This window comes from Convolutriloba macropyga, chromosome 1 (assembly GCF_964194025.1).
Source record: "Convolutriloba macropyga chromosome 1, txConMacr16.3, whole genome shotgun sequence".
In the NCBI taxonomy this organism is placed as follows: Eukaryota; Metazoa; Xenacoelomorpha; order Acoela; family Convolutidae; genus Convolutriloba; species Convolutriloba macropyga.
Window position 1 is genome coordinate 37,102,194 of NC_134468.1, and position 18,283 is coordinate 37,120,476.

General features: G+C 37.7%; 1 protein-coding gene across 1 annotated transcript in view; it reads right to left on the bottom strand.

Moving 5' to 3' along the window:
- Positions 1-18,283, bottom strand: part of LOC142338415 (non-selective voltage-gated ion channel VDAC2-like) — a 420,938-nt gene that overhangs the window by 41,786 nt on the left and 360,869 nt on the right. The window contains exon 2 of the mRNA XM_075388175.1: positions 2,664-2,746. Coding sequence (XP_075244290.1) covers positions 2,664-2,727 — 64 coding nt within the window. The 5' untranslated portion in view covers positions 2,728-2,746. The remainder of the gene's footprint in view (positions 1-2,663; positions 2,747-18,283) is intronic.

Below are 18,283 nucleotides of genomic sequence, written 5' to 3' on the forward strand. Positions count from 1 at the left end.
TAGTTCCTTCAACTTTTTTTGAACAGGGCCTGGGAGGTTAAAAGTTCACTTCGGAGCAGGAACAACAGCTGAATAAGAGTTCTAGCAAAAAGATTTCAATCTAACACTGAATTTTCTGATTGCTGATCCTTAGCTTGACATTTTTCAGTGTGCTTCAGTTTAAGACCCGGAGGCGGTATTTGCATTTGGGTAATCATAAAACAAATACATCAAGATTAACTCAAGATAAACAAAAATTCTGTCGCGAGCTGGCTTATTACAGGTAAACAAAGTAAACATAGAAAGTTTACAAACTAACAAATAAATATCAGTTAGCACTGTCACAAATTTCTCTGTTATGAGTAAATGAAATACACAAGGTTACTTATTTTAATGTAAAAACACTTGGGACATTTTACAGGCTATCAAGAAAGTAATTACAAATTTTCTCATCTTACTAGGAAAGCAAAATCAGCTCTATATATGGCCTGTGGAAAACAGTAACAAAAAAGAACAATGGTAAAAAGGAAGCGGAAAACCGTCCATCATTTCAAACGTATTTTTGGACGTTACATTAATTCTTAAAAATGAAGTATCTGCAAATAACAGCAGCTGACATATTTTACAAAAAATCATCACCACAGAAGGCAAATTCGTGTTTCACACAAAAGAAGGCAAAACAATTATCATTATATCGAACCACACAAATAAACTATTATATAGCATATCTTTCGTCAAATATAGTTTGATTGAATAGGTCCTGGGCGGTTGGAAATTTATTTCGGAGAAGGCCGACCGCTAAATAAGAGTTCTCGTTAAAAGACTTTAATCTATGACGTAAATTTCTGATTGCTGATCCTGAGCTTGAAAATTTTGATTGTTCTTCAGCTTAATATCTTTTAAGACCCGGAGCTCGTATTTACATTTGGGTAAACATACAACAAATACATCAAGGTGAACTCAAGATAAATAAAAATTATAGCGCGTAATGGCACGTGGCGGGCAAAGAAAGTGAACATAGAAAGGTATATATTGTGAATGTAAATACCGGTAAGCCCATCACAAATTTCTCTGTTATGAGTACATCAAACACACAAAAAAACCAAGTGGTTTCCACAGGAAATATACTAAAGAAAGTATACAGGATAACAATAAAGTAAAGATACATTTTCTCAACTTAATAGGGCAGCAAAATCAAGTCTATCTACGGCCTGGAAAATGTAACAAAAAAGGACAATAGTAAAAAGAAAGGGGAATACGTCCATCATTTGAAACGTACTTTACAACGTTACATTACTTCTTAAAACGAAGCAGCTGTAAATTACACAAAAGCTGAACATTTTTGCAAAAATATCCCAACAGAATGCATATTCATGTTTCACCAAAGAAAGTAAAAACATTATCATTCCTATGTCTGAACAAGCCAAAAACCTCGCATCTTCTTGAGAAAGTAGAATCTCACATATCCGAAACTGCAATCAATTACTGGAAATCAGAAACTTAATTCATTCCCCTGCACTCGGTAGCTTTGAATGTTCAACTTCTGTGATATTTGCTGCGGTCAGCTATGGTTAAATCAAATGTCAGACTGCCTGAACAATGAAGATCTATGTCTGAGATAGGGATGGAATATAAAAAATAGATTGTGAAAATTCGGCTGTGACAAATGCTCTGCATTGCCGCAAAAAGTGGGTACACACATTTGCGTTACAATCATATCAGAAACACTGCTTGAAGTTTCCGAGACAAAGTACGCCACGAAGTTCAAATCGAACCACATCTGCAGGCGCTCAAAAGCGAAACCTTCCAGTAATGCAACCACTGTCGATGATGCAAAACTTGACATCAAAACCAGCTCGCCAGATGCGTACAAGTATCATGAAACTAACAAAAGCCAAATAAGAACAACACGTGATTGCCGTAGAGCATAGCAGAGCAGGACCCAGAGACGCTCTCAAAAAGGTCGCCGCAAAGATCAGCGAGAAGCGCAAGGAACCGTACGCTGTCATTTCCGTTATTCAAACAGATCAGTTTCGTTCTTCTTCGAAGGTGCTTCCTCTGCCTCAGACAAGTTTGGTCGCTACGAAAAAAAAACAAAGCAATGGAAAATTCTCCCTGCGCCGTTGTTCATGAGGGACGGCTGAACGGTTTCCAATGTGTGTTTTTTTTTGCTTATGCTCAAGTTTTGAACGAGACCCCAACTACGTTTTCCTGCTTCTGTCTTTAACCATAGACACTGAACGTAACCACAGCACCAATCCATTTTTTCTTGGCATTAGTCAAATACTAATGAGGATATTGAAATTCACGGTTTCTGTTATTTTTTGTTTAATATTTTATTGTGTTGTTTGCCTTCTCTTTTATTCTCCTTAACGGCAGGTATCATCGGCCCTCGAATGAGTCATTATTTATTTATTTAGTTGTTGGAGTTGAGAGCGATTTTTTAAACGGATTCACCAATTATTTTGAAACAATATACGGATTTTTGAAAGTTTTCCATCTCTTCCTCATTTGGTTGACAATTAATAAAAAAATGTGGGGTCGCAAACACACATAATCGAGCCTCATTGTTAAATAATAATAGCACATGCACTTTTGAGCCTATTCGCCCACCAAGCTGATGGAGGAGGGGTGTACGAGAATGGATCCTCGATAAAATCCATAAAATCAAAAATTTAACTCACGGAATCCTTTCGAGAATAGGTCTCTGACATCTTTTCCCAAATCAGCAAAGCTAGGAGGAGCCATTTTTCAGAGTGTTAAATCTGAAAAGACAACGACTGTTAAACAATATTTCAAAATTTTTTCGACCCTCCTGTTGGTTCGCTAGGGACGCAAAAACCTACAGCCCCGCATATTCGTTTCGTTGATACTTCTTCTGAATATAGTTCAATAAATTCCCACGGGATTCTTTATTCATATATTTCCACGATGGATTCTCCCACAAGGTTGGCTTTCAATCCTTCCTTCCTCGTAACAACAATTTGAACATATTAAATAGGCTTCACTTCTTTTATTCAAACTCACGTACGGAGATAGGAACACAGTGCAACAATCGAGAAAATGACACCACATACTCTCTCTCCCTGGAGCTTAAATTCAACTCACTTACAATTTTCTACCAAAAAAGATCACTTCTTAATTGCTCAAATAGTCGATTCGAGAATTTGGGACAAGCTTCCACTCCACCAAGAAAATACTCGAGCATCTGGTGAATCTAGCCAATAAAGTTGCTATTCATAAAAAAGTTTATTTATCCTTAGGCCGCGCAGGACAATCCAAAGGACGTGTAGTGATCCCCTACTATGGGACATCACTGCATCACATACAATTTTAAAGACCAGGCACAAGCTGCGTCATGAGAATTGAATTTCTATATAAGCTAATTTGTTATGAATCTATTCTCCCCTCCCGCAGTATGACACTGCATGAACTATTAATGTCATTCGGCCGTTTGGAACCACGGCACCCTCTGAGGCATATGATAGCGCTGCGCAGGAGAGCAAAACTTATTCTCGTGTGTATGCATGTTATTGCGTCCGAGCATGATTCGTCTTTCTTTTCAGCAATTTTCAGCGTTGCCGACGGTCTTGCGCCCCCAATGTAGGAAAACCCGAGCGGAAGGAAGTTACTCTTCTAGACGTCAAGTATTCGTTGCTCATACTTGAGGAACTTCAATGACTCATGCTTTTTGTACGCTTCTACGGGGTTTTTCGGGCATGACTTGGCGAGTGGGTTAAAGATCTTCACGTCGAAGAAATAACGGTTGAACCTGGACCCCCACAGGGCATTCGCTTTAATGTCTAGACGCGCGTTTTCATCAGTGCTAGTAGTTTCCTGTATAAAGGACTCGCCTTGAAGCAACTGAAGTGTCGCCTCGCACAGTGGAATGGAAGATAGCATGTAATAGGATGAACTTTTCACCACATGGACAATTAATGGGCGTATCTTTGGCCTTGATGATATATCTTATGCAAAGGAAGGGTGGCCACTCCATAAATAGCCATAGCAATGGCTTCCCCTTGATTTGTGCTATCTAGGGACTTCAGTTTTTTACCTGCGCCGTATAAATCAGACGGCGAAAACAAGTGAAAATTGGTCTCCACTCGTTTGCGTCTAAACCGGACGATCCGTGGCTTCCATGTGCTTTCACGGCTGCCTTTTTAACTGCCGATGCGCCTATGTTTTTGAAGATTGCAGGGTGGTACGGGGACTCAAACGCGTTTTCGTCAACTATGTAATTGAGGTTTACTTGGGGAGCAGTCGGGTGTATCTCTTTGAGCAACTTATTTAGAAACTAAATGTAGTTGCGAAGTAATTTCAAGAGTCAAAGCACCCGTAGCTTTAACGCGTTGTTGAAGCTCTCAGGAGGTTATTATAATAAGCATGGTTTGCGTTTAATCAAGAGCATGGTTTGCGTTTAATCAAGAGCTTTTTCGCTGTACGAACTTCTAACTTTCCAAATTAAAGCCTCTGATTTCTTTTCATTATGGTACTATGAGCTGAAAAAAGCGTTCTCGGTTTCGATAGCTAAGAAACGCCGAAAGCGTGTATCAGCTCCGTTTTTCTACTCTTCGCAAACCATGCATTTGTTAAATAAAAGCGCGACGATCAAGAGAAGGCTGGAAAAAGATTGGACACTATCGGACTCATTGAAAATGAGGGAAAGTCAGAAAGAGCTTTCAGAGTCAATTGAACTTGACACGAGTCTTCTTATTGAGAAATGTAATTTGACGAGCAGGAATGACTGTTTCAAGCTACTCAGGACTCTCAAAGAGACTAGCGCTTTCCCGCCTGTGATGAATTACGACGGTGTCAGTTTTTCAACTGACGATAAAAAGGCAAATGCATTCAATGATTTTTTCAGCTCTGTCTATAGTTGTAAAATTCACGAAAATTTTCCAACAGCTTTAGATTCGAGTATTAAATTACAAGATGTTACGTTTGGAGTTCTGGAAATTGAAAAAATATTGAGCAAATGTGATGACAGTTCTTCCATGGGCTCAGATCAAGTACCATCTTTCTTGCTTCGTGATGGCTGTCAAGTTTTAGCCCCAGCAGTTATGGCATTATTTCAAGTTATTCAAAAGTCCTTGCATTGGCCTAAGGAATGGAAAACCTCATATATCACACCACTACACAAAAATGGTTCAACAAGTGACGTTAAAAACTATCGTCCGATCAGCTTGCTTCCAAAGCTTTCTATTGTCTTTGAAAAAATGTTGTTCAAATTTTTGTATCCAATAGTTAGGCCGCTAGTCACAAACGCTCAGCACGGTTTTATGAAGAGACGCAGCACAACTACTCAACTTATTTCATATTTTGATGTTCTTTACAACAATCTTGACAAAAATTTTCCTTGTGCTAGCGTCTATTTTGATATCAAAAAGGCTTTTGATTCCGTTCCGCATCATAAATTACTAACAAAACTGGCAGCATTTGGGTTTGGCGACGCTTTTCTTCATCTTTTTTCGGATTATCTCGAAGATCGACACCAAATTGTCCGTATAGGATTTTGTTTTTCTAGGCCCTGCGTTGTAACATCTGGTGTCCCACAAGGAAGTGTCCTTGGACCACTTCTGTTTATCTTGTATATGAACGATCTTGTTGACCATGTGCACAACTCCCATGTTTACTTATATGCCTACGACCTGAAGCTGCTATGCGTTGATTGTTTCGAAGGTCTGCAATGTGACATCAATGGTATTTATGAATGGTCACGCAAAAATCAACTTGAATTTCATCCAGAAAAGTGTAAAGCGATGAACTTTAAATGCAGCCAGTCTCCCTTATTTCTAGGAGAAGCGGAAATTCTTTTCACTAGAGAGATTATGGATTTGGGAATGCTAGTTACTGAAGATCTCTGTTGGACAACACATGTTAAGACGAAACTGCGAAATGTAATAAAATTTTTAATTTTTTGAAAAGAAGCATACCGTTTCAAGTTTCTATTCTCCGCAAGAAAACGTTGTACCAAACGATGATTTTATCTGTGCTACTTTACTGCTCCCAAGCTTGGTGTGTTACAACTGGTATTTTGAAAGTGTTAGAAAAGTTTCAGCGGAAAGTGTTGCGCTGGGTTATTAGGCCTGAGGATTACAACGAGACACTTTCAAAACTAAATTTGTATTCAATTTGCTATCAAATTGCGCGAGCTGACCTTATTCTACTATGGAAAACTTGGCATGGAACAATGTAGAGTGACTTAAAGCTACATGTCAATAGTACGACACTCAGCTCCCGAGGATCAGTCAAAACCTTTTTTGAACCGTTGAACAAAAAATTCAAAACTGACAACTGTTTTCTTAGTCGAACTATCCACTCCGCCAATTACTTAATTTCTATCAACGTCATTGACTTTAGGTCATCTTTCAATATTTTTTGTAAGAATTTAGATAATTTTCTCATAGCCAAAACACTTTCTTTTAATTACTATCGGCCATGTACATATTTTCTTAAATGTCGCTGTGTGGACTGCAGATCTTAATTTGCTACTGTGCTTTGTTAATTTGTACTGTCATGTCTTTCTTTTACTATGTATTCCTCTTGTTGGAATTTAAGTTTTTTTACTACTACTACTACTACTACTACTTTTAAGATTTTTCGAGCGAAAGACCACCTAGCTTGGGACGAGCAAAGGAGAATTGACGGACTGGAATCCAGTGTCGAAACGTAAAATTTGCTTCCGAAGATCGATGCAAGAAGTGATTTTGCACCACTACAAAGATCTCAAAAGTGGCTGATAAGGTTTACCCAGCAAAGGAGCACCTAGCTTGGGACGAGCAAAGGAGAATTGACTGACTGGAATCCAGAGTGTGTTGAAAACGTAAAATTTGGGTCCAAAAATTGATGCCAGTATTTATTTTGCACCACTAGAATGATCCCAACTCTGTCACCGTGCGCTTCAATTCCAGAAAGTAGAATAGAAATTTTCGTGCAAATTTAGCCTTTTCGCAGTCCCATCGGTAATTATTCTTACATTTTGATTTCATCTACATTGTGTTAGTTCTTCGGATCTCTTCTTTTCGCACCCCTTCCATCAGCCCGGCACGTCATGCACATCCCCGTCACAAAGCACGAATCACTATTTAGCAAATGAAAGTCAGGCACGTTCGTCTTTGGATCCAAATGAAATGCACCTTCTAACCGAAAACCGCCAATCAAGAGAAAGCCCCGCTCAATATAGGGTAGTCGCTCAACTCTGGGTCGGCATGTCAACTGCTAACTGCATAATTAAATTGCGATTGTAGTCAAACGTAGAGCTTCGTAAATAAATAAATACAGCTCAGTAGGAATAAGAAGAATGATTAACCATCGAGAATAAATAATTTGAACAACCCATTTATTCTACTCAGGCTACAAAGGAAGATTAGACAACAGTACGACCCCGCATTGATCGCACGCCACGGAAGAAGATTAGCGCGAAGCTAACTTTTGTCCAGATGTAGTAGTAGTATAGGCTTTGGGAGAATCCACGGGTGGTGTTTGTCATCTGGCTTGACTTTCGTGCGGATTACAAATTCCACAGGAGCATACGATTCGCCATGCACAGGTCGAATTGGTTGTAGCACCTTCGAAAGTAGTCGAGTTAGAGTTTTGTACGCATCTGCTTGTTCATTTCCGCATTTGGGAGGATCTGGGAGATGTTGTGTAGCTTTGGTGACCGGAGAAATTTTCATTGACTTTTTGAGACCGAGCGGAGTTCCAGTTCGTTAGAGCTCCGTTTGTCACTTTGAGGACCATTTCCTCTTTATTGTTGTTGTTGGGGATTTACAGTTTTCACTGAGGGCATTTTCGTCCCAGTCGTCGTCTTAGAAAATTGTCCTATTATTTCTGCAGATCTGACAGTCACAGCATAGATGCCAGCTACAGATGTTATTTTCGTCGAATCGATCGTTTACAAACTTCCACATGAAATTTAAAACTCGATTTTTAAGGCCTTTTTTCGTATTAAAATCAATGTATTTTTCTATTCGATTTGCTAGTCTGCATGTACGGAAAAAGAAATCATTTCTAGCCTTTTCAGTTCTGGTTTTCGGGAGCTTGAATAATTCATTGGTTCTCCCTTTTTCTGAATTTTGTTTCAGCATTGGTAAAAAGCTATCGTCTTCTGTCAATTTCGATAAAAGTAGAATGTCATTTAGTTGCATGAACATTGGTAGTGGTAGTATGTTAAGAAGTCTCAGTTGATTTGGATACGGCATGACTTTTTGTCCAAGGATCCATTTGACTACTTTCTTTTGAAATCTTTCAAGCTGTTGTAGCTCACCTCGGTTCGGATTTGTGCATGCAGAGCCATATAAGAGTACTGGCAAAATTAGTGACTTGTAGAGTCCGAGCTTGATCTCTTGTCTTACTTGAAGAGCTATGTTTCGTCGAAGTAGGTAGAGCACTTTGTTCGCTTTTTTCAGTCGTTCTTCGATGTGTCTTCCACGTCAGGTCATGGGAAACATAGATAGTAAGCTCGTAATTTTGTGTTTGACCTCTTATGCTCAGCTTTGCACATTTGTCCATGGCTAATTTCATTTTATTTTCGTTTACCCACTGTTCAATACCATTGAGATCGTTTTGAACTTGCCAAAACGTTTTCTCCACTGGAAGAATTTTTAGGTCATCCGCGAAGATAAATGGGTCAGAGAAAACTAACACATCAGGTAGGTCATTGATGAATATGCAAAACAGGAGTGGTCCGAGAAGAGAACCTTGGGGTACCCCACTTGTTACATCAAAAGTTTCTGATCTTGTGTTGTCTACCCGAACGAATTGTTTCCTCCCACTCCAATATTTGCAACTTTTTGGGTTTGTAACCTCCCACTCCAATAATTGCAACTTTTTGTACAAGCTCAAAATGCGGCACTTTGTCGAAAGCTTTGTAGAAATCTGTGTAGAACGCTGCAATTTCGGTGCTTTATTCGTTATCGAGTGCGTCGTGAATTGATTTCAAGAAGGATAGCATATTTGTATTGACTGAGCGTTTTTTAACAAATCCATGTTGGTGTTCTGTTAGGAATTTTTCGAAGTGAGCGTATAAAGCTGAACAAATGCATTTCTCAAAAACTTTACTGTCAATGTCTAAAAGAGAGACTGGTCGGTAATTTTCTACATTCCGTCTGTCATCTTTTTTGTAGATTGGTTTCAGAGCTGCAATTTTCCAGGAGTTTGGGATTTTTCTCAGTCGCTTTATCTGCTTGAAAAGTACATTTAAATTCTTACTTGTTTCGCGTGCTGTACGTTGGAAAAATGCAGGCGGTATGCCATTTGGGCCTGGCGACTTTGTGGCATCTAGCGAAGGAAGTATTTCGTAGATTGCTTTCTTTGAGATTTCGAAGTTTGTAATTTCAGGATTTCTCAATTTTACGTCTTGTATACTGAAAAGAAATTTGGGTGAGAACACTGAGTGAAAGAACTCGTTCATCATGTTGACTTGCTCTTGCATTTTTGTGCTCTGTTGATTTTCTTTGATCAGTAATTTTGGAGGGTTGGGTGATTTTTTCAGGCTTTTCAAGTGTTTGAAGATTGTACTGGTATTTCTTGCACGCATGATTTTCTCCTGAGATTCAATCCTGTCCAGTTCCGATGGTTATATTAATTGGTTTTCAAGTTTAAGAACTTCTTGTTTTCGATAACTAGTGGGTTTTTCGGATGAGTCGTTTTTGGGTTTGTAGTCTCTTCATGTTGTAAGAAGTGAAACTTGATATCCAGGGAGGACCTTTGCCTTCTCCTGCGAGGACCTTTGCCTTCTCCTGGGAGGACCTTTGCCTTCTCCTGCGTGACTCCCGTTCAAGAAAGCTAGTAGAAATGTTATGTAGCTCATGTACATCAACAAAAGCAAGATGTTTAGAGCCGTCTGTCTTTTTGTAAAATGATCTTTTTCCGCAAATAAAGGCAGTAGCTGTGTTGTATTGTCTCCATGTTTCTCATATAAAATTTGGAAAGGTAGCAGGCACGTGATGTGTAGCTGATTACAGGCATACATTACCAATATATGCGTTTAGTTTTAGTAGTAGTAGTTTAGGCTTCTAGTGTCGCGGCACTAGGGTTGACATCCGTTTATTGGTTGTCTAATTTGACCTTCTGTACTGGATTGCAGTTGTTGCAGTTGCACAGAAAGGTCCACGTACAAGAATTGGCTTCAGATTAATTTCTAGAGAAATAATTCCAGTATAATTCCGTTAATCGTTTTTTGCTTAAGCTTTCAATAGCTAAATTTGTGATTTTACAGATAATATTTAAAAGTTGACTAGAACGCCTCCAGAAATTTTTATCTGCTTTTTTTCGTTCTTGCTTGATTTATGTTTTTTAGCTCAAATAGTCTGATATTTAGTTGATCATCACAATTTTGGTTTCTAGTGATCGGAATATTGATATTGTAATTTCCTGAGAGAATAGCAATTAAGAGAAGTAGATCGTGTAGTTCTGTATATAAGGAGAGAGGAAGTAAATTGAGCTTTCCAAGCCTCTTCTTGTAATTCAATTCCCAGTTGTTTAGGATCCAACTAGTAGCTTCTTTTGAACGCGCTCAATCTCTTCAGTTTCCGTTTTGTTAGCGAACCAGGCTTGAGTTGGATATGTAACAATTGGTATGACATATCCTGCGTACGCATTGTTTTGCGCTTAGTTTCAAGGACGTTGAAGTGTTTCTCTCTAAGAAATAGAACGCTTTCAGTGCCCTTGAGCACCTTTTTTTCGACATTAGGTTTCCAGTTTAGCTTTGACGCCAATGTAATGCCTAGATCTTTTTACTCGTTCTGGTAAAGTAAAGTTTTGTTGTTTAAACTTAACTTGGGTTGGTCTTGACTTTTGATTGGTAAGATATAGCACTAATTTTCATTTAATGTCATTTTATTGTTTAAACACCATTCTTCAATTTGTTTTATATCGTATTGCATGTTTTCACTCTTCGTTGCAACAAGCTTGAAATCGTCTGCATAATCAAATGCTTCACACTTAGTTACTTGTAGAGGTTGTCGTTTTGTAGGTGTTGTCGTCGGAGAAGTACCTTTTAGAAAGATTTCCACGAATTTGCCACTCGTTTTGCAGTTTTGGTCCGTCGCAGGCTGCAACAACAAGTTAACTACAGCACCAGGATCTCTTTGACTGCGGACAATTACCATACAGTTGCGTTTTTCCCAGTTCTGCATCGTCCTGAGCTTGTAGCAAAAGAATTTTTGATTTTGCTTTGTTTGTTTTCATGTCATTTCCGGAGCTCTAATCATCGAGCGGCTCTAAACAATCACATCAGATTATTAACCTTCTTTCCTCTCGCTAATTCACGATACGAACTTTTCTGGCTTCCACATGAAATTTAAAACTCGATTTTTATGGCCTTTTTTCGTATTAAATTCAATACATTTTTCTATTCAATTTGCTAGTCTGCATGTACGGAAAAAGAAATCATTTCTAGCCTTTTCAGTTCTGGTTTTCGGGAGCTTGAATAATTCATTCGTTCTCCGTTTTTCTGAATTTTGTTTCAGCGTTGGTAAAAAGCTATCGTCTTCTGTCAATTTTGATAAAAGTAGACTGTCATTTAGTTGCATGAACATTGGTAGTGGTAGTATGTTAAGAAGTCTCACTTGATTTGGATACGGCATGACTTTTTGTCCAGTGATCCATTTGACTACTTTTCTTTGAGATCTTTCAAGCTGTTGTAGCTCACCTCGGTTCGGATTTGTGTATGCAGAGCCATATAAGAGTACTGGCAAAAATAGTGACTTGTAGAGACCGAGCTTGATTTCTTGTCTTACTTGAAGAGCTATGTTTCGTCGAAGTAGGTAGAGTACTTTGTTCGTTTTTTTCAGTTGTTCTTCGATGTGTGTCTTCCACGTCAGGTCATGGGAAACATAGATGCCGAGATCTTTGATGACTTTGGATGACTCTAGTTTAGTGCCCATAAGCTCGTAATTTTGTGTTTGACCTCCTATGCTCAGCTTTGCACATTTTTCCTTGGCTAATTTCATTTTATTTTCGTTTACCCACTGTTCAATACCATTGAGATCGTTTTGAACTTGCCAAAACGTTTTCTTCACTGCAAGAATTTTTAGGTCATCCGCAAAGATAAATGGGTCAGAGAAAACTAACACATCAGGTAGGTCATTGATGAATATGCAAAACAAGAGTGGTCCGAGAAGAGAACCTTGGGGTACCCCACTTGTTATATCTAAAGTTTCCGATCTTGTGTTGTCTACCCGAACGAATTGTTTCCTATTGTCTATGTAGTCAATGATAATTTCTAATAGGCAACCTCCCACTCCAATAATTGAAACTTTTTGTACAAGCTCAAAATGCGGCACTTTGTCGAAAGCTTTGGAGAAATCTGTGTAGAATGCTACAATTTCGGTGCTTGATTCGTTATCGAGTGCGTCGTGAATTGATTTCAAGAAGGATAGCATATTTGTATTAACTGAGCGTTTTTTAACAAATCCATGTTTGTGTTCTGTTAGGAATTTTTCGAAGTGAGCGTACAAAGCTGAACAAATGCATATCTCAAAAATTTTACTGTCAATGTCTAAAAGAGAGACTGGCCGGTAATTTTCTACATTCCGTCTGTCATCTTTTTTGTAGATTGGTGTCACAGCTGCAATTTTCCAGGAGTTTGGGATTTTTCTCAGTCGTTTTATCTGCTTGAAAAGTACATTTAAATTCTTACTTGTTTCGCGTGCTGTACGTTGGAAAAATGCAGGCGGTATGCCATTTGGGCTTGGCGACTTTGTGGCATCTAGCGAAAGAAGTATTTCGTAGATTGCTTTCTTTGAGATTTCAAAGTTTGTAATTTCAGGATTTCTCAATTTTACATATTGTATACTGAAAGGAATTTTTGGTGAGAACACTGAGTGAAAGAAGTCATGTTGACTTGCTCTCGCATTTTTGTGCTCTGTTGATTTTCTTTGATTAGTAATTTTGGAAGGCTGGGTGATTTTTTCAAGCTTTTCAAGTGTTTGAAGATTGTACCGGTATTTCTTGCACGCATGATTTCCTCCTGATACTCAATCCTGTCCAGTTCCGATGATTCTATCAATTGGTTTTCAAGTTTAAGAACTTCTTGTTTTAGATAACTAGTGGGTTTTTCGGATAAGAGTCGTTTTTGGGTTTGTAGTCTCTTCATGTTGTAAGAAGTGAAACTTGATATCCAGGGAGGACCTTTGCCTTCTCCTGCGAGGACCTTTGCCTTCTCCTGGGAGGACCTTTGCCTTCTCCTGCGTGACTCCCGTTCAAGAAAGCTAGTAGAAATGTTATGTAGCTCATGTACATCAACAAAAGCAAGATGTTTAGAGCCGTCTGTCTTTTTGTAAAATGATCTTTTTCCGCAAATAAAGGCAGTAGCTGTGTTGTATTGTCTCCATGTTTCTCATATAAAATTTGGAAAGGTAGCAGGCACGTGATGTGTAGCTGATTACAGGCATACATTACCAATATATGCGTTTAGTTTTAGTAGTAGTAGTTTAGGCTTCTAGTGTCGCGGCACTAGGGTTGACATCCGTTTATTGGTTGTCTAATTTGACCTTCTGTACTGGATTGCAGTTGTTGCAGTTGCACAGAAAGGTCCACGTACAAGAATTGGCTTCAGATTAATTTCTAGAGAAATAATTCCAGTATAATTCCGTTAATCGTTTTTTGCTTAAGCTTTCAATAGCTAAATTTGTGATTTTACAGATAATATTTAAAAGTTGACTAGAACGCCTCCAGAAATTTTTATCTGCTTTTTTCGTTCTTGCTTGATTTATGTTTTTTAGCTCAAATAGTCTGATATTTAGTTGATCATCACAATTTTGGTTTCTAGTGATCGGAATATTGATTTTGTAATTTCCTGAGAGAATAGCAATTAAGAGAAGTAGATCGTGTAGTTCTGTATATAAGGAGAGAGGAAGTAAATTGAGCTTTCCAAGCCTCTTCTTGTAATTCAATTCCCAGTTGTTTAGGATCCAACTGGTAGCTTCTTTTGAACGCGCTCAATCTCTTCAGTTTCCGTTTTGTTAGCGAACCAGGCTTGAGTTGGATATGTAACAATTGGTATGACATATCCTGCGTACGCATTGTTTTGCGCTTAGTTTCAAGGACGTTGAAGTGTTTCTCTCTAAGAAATAGAACGCTTTCAGTGCCCTTGAGCACCTTTTTTTCGACATTAGGTTTCCAGTTTAGCTTTGACGCCAATGTAATGCCTAGACCTTTTTACTCGTTCTGGTAAAGTAAAGTTTTGTTGTTTAAACTTAACTTGGGTTGGTCTTGACTTTTGATTGGTAAGATATAGCACTAATTTTCATTTAATGTCATTTTATTGTTTAAACACCATTCTTCAATTTGTTTTATATCGTATTGCATGTTTTCACTCTTCGTTGCAACAAGCTTGAAATCGTCTGCATAATCAAATGCTTCACACTTAGTTACTTGTAGAGGTTGTCGTTTTGTAGGTGTTGTCGTCGGAGAAGTACCTTTTAGAAAGATTTCCACGAATTTGCCACTCGTTTTGCAGTTTTGGTCCGTCGCAGGCTGCAACAACAAGTTAACTACAGCACCAGGATCTCTTTGACTGCGGACAATTACCATACAGTTGCGTTTTTCCCAGTTCTGCATCGTCCTGAGCTTGTAGCAAAAGAATTTTTGATTTTGCTTTGTTTGTTTTCATGTCATTTCCGGAGCTCTAATCATCGAGCGGCTCTAGCCAATCACATCAGATTATTAACCTTCTTTCCTCTCTCTAATTAATGATACGAAATTTTATGGCTTACGACGCCGATGGGCTAGCTCCCCAGTGCAGGAGAATATCAATTGACAAAAGGTAGTGATCTCGACCTCTGTGTGCGCGTGTGTGTGTGTGTGTGTGTGTGTGTGTGTGTGTGTTGCTATAAAGAGGGGCTTTCTCTTGATTGACGCTTTTCGGTTAAAAGGTGCATTTTATTTGAATCCGAAGTCGAAGTTGCCTAATTTTTACAATGATTTGCTTAATAGTGACACATGCTCTGTGACGGGGATGTGCATGACGTTCCGAGCTGACAGAAGATAACCGAAGAACTAACACAATGTAGATGAAAAAAAAAATGTAAGAGCAATTACCGATGGGACTGCGAAAAGGCTCATTTTGCACGAAAATTTCTATTCTACTTTCTGGAAATGAAGCGCACGGTGGCAGAGTTGGGATCATTCTAGTGGTACAAAATAAATACTTGCATCAATTTTTCGACACAAATTTTACGTTTTCAACACACTCTGGATTCCAGTCAGTCAATTCTGCTCCGCTCGTCCCACGCTAGGTGCTCTTTTGCTTGGTATACCCTATCAGTCACACCACATTTTTAATAACCACCTAAGAGCTTCAACATCTCCATAAAACTACTAGCTCTTTGGCTCGTTCAACCCCTTAGCCCCTTACTTAAAATATAAATGAATAATATCTTTTATTATTGTTATTATTGTTATTATTTTTATTATTATTATTATTATAATTATTACTAGTATTATTATTATTATTATTATTATTATTATTATTATTATTATTATTATTATTATTACTACTATTATTATTATTATTATTATTATTATTATTATTATTATTATTATTATTATTATTATTATTATAATTATTATTGATTTAAAACACCATCTCAACAGTGCAGGAAAATTAAAACAGATAAGTTTTGAGTTTGCGGCTGAATAAAATTTCAGATGGTATGTTTCAGCTCAAAATTGAGTTTATTCCACTCAACAGTGACGGCATACAAGAATGAACGTCTTCCAAAATTAGAGCGAAATTTGAGAACATGTAATTTGTAAGAAAATATTGAGACCTTGTAACCATGGTGTTTCGTTTCATTAAATCCCGTAAATAAAGTTGCAGTTTGCCAGGCTGATGTACAAAGCGATGCGCAAACAATAGGATTTTGAAGATAATGCGTTGCCTAATTGGCAACCAGTGTAGCTGCTTCAGGTCCGAGGAGGTTGGTGTTGAAGGTAACAATCGAAAAATCAAACGCGCGGCAGAGTTCATGATTCGCTTAAGTTTGGCTAATAAAAAGTTTGGCAGACCATAATAGGGCGAATTACAGTAGTTAACACGTGATAACACTAAAACTCTAATTAGCTCAATTATGATGATGCTTTAACTTGATCTCGAATTGACCATATATTACAGTGATAAATGAATTGGAACGAACAAAATCAATCTGTCGTTGCAGAGTAACTGCACAATCAATATAACAACCTGGAATTTTTACCTGTTCAGTGTTGTTACCATCTTCTGGCAGACGTAATAGACCATGTTTAACAATTTTACATTTCCGAATAATCACATACTCACTCTTATCCGCTTTTAATTTTGCATTGCTTATCTAACGTTGAATCGAGGTCAAATTATTATTAAACATGCATTGACTGAGGGTCGAATCGAATACAAAATAAAGAACACTATCATCTGCTTGGAAAAGGTATTATATAATTATTTCTAATTCCTTCAGCTTATCTTCTAAAGGCAACATGTAACAAGAAAAAGTAAAGGACCAGTTACTGACCTTTGTGGCACACCCGTCTTAACTTTAACAGCAACAGAAAGTCATTCAATTATGATAACTTGTTGCGTGCGAAGATAATTTTTAATAAACAGTACCACAACAGACTGCAAACCAATTTTTTTTGCTAATATCTCAAATAAACTATATCAAACACTGCGGACAAGTCTAACCCAATATACATTACGGATCGCGATTCGTCCAAGTAGAAAAAAAGATCATTAAAGACTTTCAGTAAAGCCGTTTCCGTTGAATGCGAGCAACGAAAAGCACTCTGATACTTGCTGCTGAGATTATTAGATTCCAGATACAAATTAATTTGCTCAAAAACAACTCTTTCAACAATTTTTGACATGAATTTTAGATTTGTCACAGGGCGATAACTCGACAACAATTCAGGATCAATGTTAGACTTCTATATCAGCGGCCTCACGACGCCTTTTTTGAATTGATTTAGAAAACACCCTGTCTGGAGGTTTAAATTAATTAATGCAATAAAGTAGTCCGCAGAACTCATCAAAACAATTTTGCATAACCTAATTGGAATTACACCACTCGGTGCCGTACTGTTCAAAATTTTTTGTAGACGTAATTTCAAATCGCTCAGTGTAAAAACCTTAAAAGCGACTAGGGTAGTTGTGTGGGAATTATTCAATCATAAATCATTTGAGGTATTAGAGGTATTGAAACTAACACGGTTTCTCTTTTATTAACAAAGAAAGCATTAAACTTCTTTGCTAGGCATTCAGGCAGCCCTAGTTACTGGGGCAGGACAACATAATTTTTATTTAAGAATTGCTGAAGCATCGAATACCTAACCCGCTTACTTTCACTAGCAACACATTTGTCAAGATATTCACTTTTTTTGGTAAACAGCTCAAAATACTCCAAAACTGAATTAATGAACCGGCCTTTGTCTTCGGAATTGCCATTTTTTCGGTAAGTTTTCATCTTGATCTTTTCATGGTTCTTAGCTTTTCGTCACAGGGCAAGTGTGATTTCGAACATATTTATTTTTCAGAGGATGGTTCTTATTGACATAATTTACTTCGTTCATTAAAACAATGTTCCCAACTTTTTCAGGATTATCTCTGTCAATCGTAGCAACAAAATTTTCTGCGGACGTTTCCACGTCAAAATATCGCCAATTTCAGCACGAAGCCTTCTTTATAGCTAAATTTTCGTGCTTTTGCAGAAAGTCAAGTGCACAACTCCATGACAAGAGCTTGTAATGAAATTTACAAGAGGTTCTGACACTTCAACCTCCTCAGATGTTATAACCTGGTCTGAAATTCTACCCTTTTTGTGAGTAGGCACAATAACTTGCTGTTGCAAAACAAATTAATCCAAAAAAAGAAATCCAATTTCTTGACGCATCATTCGATAGCAGCATAGAAATATTGATATCAGCTACAATAAGTTTTTTTTGAACAACAGGTCTTTCTCCTCAAAAAACTGTGTTAACTCATTTATAAAGACACGAACATTTGTATTTGGTTGTCTGTATATACAAATCAAAAGATATACCGAATTCCCAGCGTAAATTCAAGAGAAGCCAGCTCCGCGTTTGTTAAACACTTGTTTGCAAAATTATCGACACGTACAGTTCCATCATAGAACACCGCTAATCCTCCGACATTTCTTTCTTTCTGAGTTTGCTCAGCAACACTGCTGGAGAATAAAACTCATCATTTGAGTTATCTTTGATCCAAGTTTCTGTTAAAACTATAAGGTTAAGATCATTAGCTTCAATAAGATTTCTTATTTGCAAGGTCTTGTTGCGAACCGATCTTGCATTATGTAAACAA